General features: G+C 41.1%; 1 protein-coding gene across 16 annotated transcripts in view; it reads right to left on the bottom strand.

The window, feature by feature from the left end:
* Positions 1 to 6,996, bottom strand: part of Arhgef11 (Rho guanine nucleotide exchange factor 11) — a 133,554-nt gene that overhangs the window by 50,198 nt on the left and 76,360 nt on the right. For all 16 annotated transcript variants that reach the window (XM_017803546.2, XM_017803550.2, XM_029556508.1 and 13 more), the window contains 4 exons: positions 6,611 to 6,660; positions 5,813 to 5,870; positions 3,814 to 3,998; positions 2,964 to 3,035 (listed from right to left, as the gene is read on the bottom strand). In XM_017803546.2, the coding sequence (XP_017659035.1) occupies positions 2,964 to 3,035; positions 3,814 to 3,998; positions 5,813 to 5,870; positions 6,611 to 6,660 (365 nt within the window). The remainder of the gene's footprint in view (positions 1 to 2,963; positions 3,036 to 3,813; positions 3,999 to 5,812; positions 5,871 to 6,610; positions 6,661 to 6,996) is intronic.

Below are 6,996 nucleotides of genomic sequence, written 5' to 3'. Positions count from 1 at the left end.
ATACTGAGTACAATAGTATATAACTGTATAAATTCAACTGTAAACCTAAAAATTTACAGCCAATCTTGAAACAGATGCATCTTAGCTCTGGAAATTGTTATTGAATATGTCAATGCTGTTGTCATGAAATGCTTCTTCTAATTATATGGTTATTAAATAAATAATTAAAAAAAACAAAAACAAAAACAAAACCCAGGATCTCCCATAGCCCCAGCCCAACTAGAACTCACTATGTGGAACAGGCCGGCCTCTATCCCATGGAGATCTGCCTGCCTCTGCCTCCTGAGTGCTGGGATTAAAGGTGTGTGCCACCATGCCCACTGTATTAAAGGTATTTTAATATAGGCTTAAGACCAAGGATTAAGAGAAAAAAGAGGCATTCGGAAGAAGAAAGACCTATGCAACTATGGGTATAGGTTCTGTATCAGGTACTTTTTCTGTTGCTGTGATAGAAAATCATGACCAGGAAGAAGTTATGGAAGAAAGAATTTATTTTTGCTTTCAGTTCCAAAGGGGAGTCCCTAATGTTGGGGGAGGCTGTCATAGGAGGAGGCTGGAGCTGAAGCCGAGAGCTCACATCTTTAAGCATACACAGGAAACAGAGAGAGCAAACTGGAAGTAGGGCAAGCCTATGAACTCTCAAAGCCAGCCTCCAGTAACACATTTCCTCCAGCAAGGCCATACCTCCAAAAGATTCCATGATTTGGGCTGGAGAGATGGTTCAGCAGTTAAGAGTGCTGACTGCTTTTGCAGAGGACCCAGGTTTGATTTCCAGCACCCACATGGCAGCTAACAACTATCCATAACTCCAGTTCCAGGGGATCCAACATCCTCTTATGACCTCTGTGGGCACTGCACAACATGAGTGCACTTACACACATGCAGGCAATACACTGATACACATTAAAAAAAAAAAAGAAAGATTCCATGACTTTTCAAACAGCACCACCAACTGGGGACCAAGTATTCAAATATTTGAGCCTATATGGGGACCATTTCTCATTCAAACCAGCACAGGCTCCTCAAGAGAGAAGAGCTGAAGTTTTATAGTTTTCAAAAATAGTTTTCCTTCTTACTTTTAAGTCTTTGATCCATTTTGAGTTAAATTTTGTTAACTGTGCAAAGTAAGGGTACAAATTCATTCTTTGTTTGTAGATACTCAGTTGACTCAGAACCATTTTGTTTTTTTTTTTTAGACAGGGTCTCTCTGTAGCCCCAGCTGCCCTGGAACTCACTATGTAGGCCAGGCTGGCCTCGAACTCACAGAGATCCGCCTGCCTCTGCCTCCCCAGTGCTGGGAGTAAAGGCATGCACCACCATGCCGGGCGACCCAGAACCATTTGTTAAAAAGACAATGCTAATTGTCTTAGTACTTTTTTTGAAAACAAATTCCAAGAAACATATGGATTAATTTTGGAACTCTGATTGAGTCCACTGACCTACAGGTCTAGCCTTATACTGTACCAAAGTGTCTTAATAACCTAATGTAAATATCTAAGTACCAACTTACAATGCAGCATATCTTCATTTATCCTACCATGCCTTAGGGTATTACTGTAACTCCTTAAGGAAAAAGTGCCCCTCTCATTTATCTTTGTAACCACTCTAACTCTTGCTCCTACCACCACCCCCATTCTACCCCTGCTCCAATAAGTACCTATCACACTCCAGGAATGTAATGCTTGTTAAATGTGTTTTCACATCTCTGTGCCTTTGACCTAAATTGTTTCTTCATTAATATTTCTTCCCTACCTCTTTTGTCTACTGAAGTTCCTTAAGGTCCAACCAAAATATTCCTACTAGGAAGCCATTTTTTTTTTTTTTTTTACATTCCACTGCAATTGCTTTTTTAAATTCTTTTATTACAAACTCTGTTCTTCCTTATTTTTTCTTACTAGAATTTGAATTTTCCCATTAGATTTTAAGCACAGTGAAGCAAAAACTATCTTTTCCATTTCTGTATAATACAGAACCTAAAACAATGTTCTATATATAATAAGCACTTAGAGTGATCTATTCCAGCCAAATTAATCTTCTTGGTCTCTGTGCCCATCACTGCCTAGACTGAATCTCTCTTCATCCCCTGTATCTACTGTGCTCCTATCACTATCAGTGCAGCCCAGTATTCATTTTCCCATCCCTCTTGCCATTTTCTTCTTTGGAAACCTCTAGGGGCAGTTTCAATGGACTCTGATTTTCCTTAGTTCCCTTACATATTTGTATTTAGTTTACATATTCATTATCCTAAGTATTAACGATGAAATTGTTGTCCTACTCATTCTATTAGTAGGCTTTAGAAAATTCTACTGGCCAGTGGCAATTTTTTGTCTTTTGTTTTCTGAGAAAGGGTCTCCCTGTAGTCCCAACCTGATCTAGAAGTCACTAGAGCAAGTTGGCCTCAATCTCACAGAAATCTGCTTGCCTCTGCCTAGTGCTGGTATTAAAGATGTGAACTACCTCACCTCCAGTGGCAATTCTTTTTTTTTTTTTTTAAAAACATATTTTATTTATTATTTTTATTTTATGTATATGAGTGTATTACCCGAACTTATACAAGTGCACCTGTGTCATGCAATGCCTGCAGAGGTCAGAAGGGAACGTTACCCTGGAACTAGAGTAATAGACGGTTGTTAGCTGTCATGTGGGTGCTGGGAATCGAACCAGGGTCCTCTGCAAGAGCAGTCAGTGCCCTTAACCACAGAGCCATCTCTCCAGCTCCTCGACTGACAATTCTTTAGTGGTCCTGATGTTTTACTTTTTTGTTTGCTTGCTAGAGATTGAACCTAAGGTCCTCAAGTACACTAGGCATATATTCTAACACTGGGCTATACACCCATAGGCCCTGATGTTTTACTGTGATTGAAGATGGTCCATAAAATTAAGTTGTACACACTGACAGATTGCTTTGATACAGTATTATTTCATTAAATCAATGGCCAGTCCACCTTCAGCAGTGCCCTCACCTGTAACTCTTTTTCCTCCTGCTTCAACATATTCCTGAGGATCTGGGTGGCATGCTTTTGAACTTCGGGATCCTAGGAATGGAAAAATAACAGTATTGAGACTTGGGAACTAGCTCAATAGCTTAACGCTTGTATCTAATGATTCCTGGGTGAGGAAAGGTGTGAGAATAGAGGCTGAGTCAAGAGTGCATTTGGGACAATGCAACACTATGATGGAATGAATAAAGACAAAAATTTTATTTTGATTTTACCCTTGAACTTCTCAGAAACCATGGCTATAGTCAGCTTTGGCATTGAGTTGTTTTTGAACTTCTCTAGAGAACTGATGGCTCAGTCTTCTTTCCAACCAGAAAACCTGTTCTGTAAACATATCCTGCCCTCTCACTTAGGCTTTCCTACATACTCAGAGAGCTCTCTCTCTACCTAATTTTGTCCTTTCTCACTCTCTGCTGACTGCATTCCATCATGCCCTTTTGCTCTGAAGCCTTGACTTGACATGAAAGCATACCCTCCTAACACCAACTGGTAACAATCTCTAACAGGTGTTTCTGGCCATGACTGGGGTGAGGGGTTCTCCTCAGGAAGAAGGAATGCTCTTAGAGGACCTCTGTGAGAGTCTTTCATGTGTTTAAGAAACATCCAAGGTACTGTTTGATGATAAAACATCATGAGGACACTAAGGATGGGACATCCTTTTACAGAGACCTCACTTTTAACTTTTTAGTGGTGATTACATATCTCTTTAGTGGTGTTAGGGTCTGTTTGTGTTTACCATAATCCTATTCAATTTAATAAGTGACAACTTCAAAGGGACCACAGAGTGATTAGGGAGAGGTAGGAAAACGATTACCTGAAGAGGTTTGGGTTCCGTGATGTGTTGTGAAGATGGCAGGGGTGGAGGAGGTGGTGGTGGAGGAATCATGGGGGTGACTCGGGGCACTCCTGCCAAAGATGGGTCCTGCTGGAGCCCAGAGGCACCAGCACCAATAGAGGAAGGTGATGAGCCCAGAAGGGTCAGTGCAACATAGGCACCAGCTAGAAGAAAAGAAAGAGGCCTGCTTGAGTGGCACTGTTCTAAAGCGCTGCTATTCAAACTACAAAGGAATTTTTTTCCTTTCATTAAGCTCATAATCCTATAGATTAAAACTTCCTCACTTTAAAAAATATTTTATTTATTATTTTTATTTAATGTGTATGAGTGTATTGCTTGCATGTGTGTAAGTGCACCCGTATCATGCAATGCTTGAGGAGGTCAGAAGAGGGCTAAAAAATATTTTATTTATTATTTTTATTTAATGTGTATGAGTGTATTGCTTGCATGTGTGTAAGTGCACCCGTATCATGCAATGCTTGAGGAGGTCAGAAGAGGGCCAAAAAGTATTTTATTTATTATTTTTATTTTATGTGTATGAGTATATTGCCTGCATGTATGTAAGTGCGCCTGTATCATGCAATGCTTGAGGAGGTCAGAAGAGGGCATCAGATCCCCTGGAACTGGAGTTATAGATGGCTGTTACCCTCCATGTGGATGCTGGGAATTGATCCTGGGTCCTCTGCAAGAATAACCAGTGCTCTTAACTGCTGAATCATCTCTCTAGCCCCCAAATTTCTTCACTTTTAAGGTTCCAACCACCATCTTCTAATTTCTGCCGTTCTGCCATGCACCAAGTTCTTTTTCCTTCATGCAGAAACCACAACCAAAATTCTACACGTAAGTATCTGGAAACACATTCTATGGGCTATCTCACCCAACCTTTGTTTCTCCGTCCTCCTCCTCTTTGTTTTTTGGGAGGGAGAATTTTTTGAGATTTAGTTTTAGGATGTAGCCCAGGCTGGTCTTGAACACAAGATCCTTCTGCCTCAGCTTCTTAAGTGTTGGGATTATATTATGTGCACCACCATGCTCAGCTACCTTTTTTTCTTAAAAAAAATCATTTTTATTTAGGTGTATGGGTGTATGAATGTGGGTTTGTGCACATGAATGCAGGTGCCTACAAAGACTAGAAGAGGGGGTGGGATCCCTGGAACTGGAGTTATAGGTGGAGGTAAGCTGCCTGCTCTGGGTGTTGGGAACTGAACTTGGGTCCTCTGCAAGAGCAGGAAGAGCTCTTAACTGATGAGCAAACTCTCTAGTCCTCCAGCTTCCTTCCTATATCTCACTGAACTAAGAAGCCAATGTCAATCCCAGCATGCTGACTGCTTGGTTGGTAGAAAGCAGGTACTCAAATCCTAGCCTTTCACTCTCCCCAGACTTTCTACCTTCTTTAATTATTTCCTCAATGCTTGTTGCTTCTATTTGATTATCTATACAGACTCACTTGTTGGGTATTCCTGGCCCTTCGCTGCCTCCATAGGAAGCTGTTGAGGAAGAATGTGAATGGGACAAAATGACATTTTAAGTTATGTAGTCTCAGTGGATATGATCAGGAATGGCAAAGATTGCTGTGCTAAAAATAAAGATATCGGGACTAGGCATAGTGGTGCATGCCTTTAATTCCAGCACTTGAACGGCAGAGGCAGATGGATCTCTGTGAGACTAAGGCCAGCCTGGTCTAACTCCAGGTCAGCTGGGGCTATAGAAAGACCCTGTCTCCAAAAACCAAAGCCACACACACACATACACACACACACACGCACACGACGAGAGACTACTAATAGTGTCTCTATGTGACATCATACTAGAGTTTTGTGGCAGTTTAAGTGGCTCACTCCATGTTGAGACTAATGATATGATTTCAGCTGCCTCAGCAGCTACAAATGAAGCCTCTCGGGTCAGTAAACATATTCTTCCCTCCCTCTTAGTCCATCTGTCCTCTACTTTCTTTAGTTGTTCCGCATCACCCACTCACATTTGATAAGCTTCACCACCTCCAAGTGTGAGCTGTTCGTCACCATGGTGCCATTAACCTGTTAGAGGAACAAATAACATTGAGTAACAGTGACGGAAACCTAGGAGTTTTGTCCTAAGTCTAAAATGCCACTTCTTCAGGAAGTCATTTCCCAATGCTCTTTAGGTACCTCTGGTTCCTTATTTACTCAAATTTACTTTATGATTTGCTCCAAGACAGCTTGTAAATTTTCAGGGATAAGACCTATGTCTGTATCTATTCATGTTGATTCACACATGTGTGTATCAAATGGCTCTATGGGCTTTACTTCCTTACTACTGAATGAAGGGTCTCTGTAGCCAGGATTTCTTTAATGTAGTAGGACTCTATTCTGTATAGATAGACCTGAATGTCCAGGGAAGATTACAGTAATTTAGAATAGGCAAAGATCTCAGGTCAACACTGCATAGAAAACAGGCTATGAAGGAAAGAATTTGAAGTCTTGGGTCCTCAACTAGCCATATATGCTCCCTCTTAGCCTTATTTTTTGTCAGTAAATAAAACCTATTCTAGAAGCTTGGTTGCTTCAGGGTCAGTTAACTCGAAGGGCCTAGAACATGGAAGTGAGCTAACTTCAGCCTCTTCTCTCTAAATAGACTACTATGCTTCCTGTCATGGTATCACCTAGACTTGGTGGCTGTCGGAGTCAGTACTGAAATGCAAGTAGGTGCCCCTGTACCTGTGACTTTTATAGCATTGGGTGAAGGTCAGTCCCTGTACCTACTATCACTCTGGGATGGAGGAGTCAGATTTACTCACTTTGATGATCCGGTCACCCTCTTTCACACCGGCCTTCATGGCTGCACCTCCTGGAAGGAAAGAGCTTGTCAACAGAATCCTACAATTTTTCCTATAAGCCACTAAATAAATCTACACCAAAGTCCCTGTTAGGTCATCTGCTCTAAAATTTCATATCAGCACTTTAAATGCTGGGGATCTGGGTATGTGTGGGGGTCCAATTTTGCTCCAGGACTGTGGCAACTTTTAAGCTAGAGTGAAGTAACTAACGTCAAATCTACTGTTTTCCTCTTCACTTAGCTCAGAGTCCAGAATTATGGCAATCAGCCATATATTTCCAGGTCAGATAAGATTTATTTCTTATTATCCTGTGGGAAAAATGAGTTTACTGGGGTTTTATATTTTTA

Source organism: Nannospalax galili, unplaced genomic scaffold, assembly GCF_000622305.1.
Source record: "Nannospalax galili isolate Female #2095 unplaced genomic scaffold, S.galili_v1.0 scaffold591, whole genome shotgun sequence".
Lineage (NCBI taxonomy): Eukaryota > Metazoa > Chordata > Mammalia > Rodentia > Spalacidae > Nannospalax > Nannospalax galili.
This window is presented reverse-complemented; position numbering and strand designations above follow the sequence as displayed.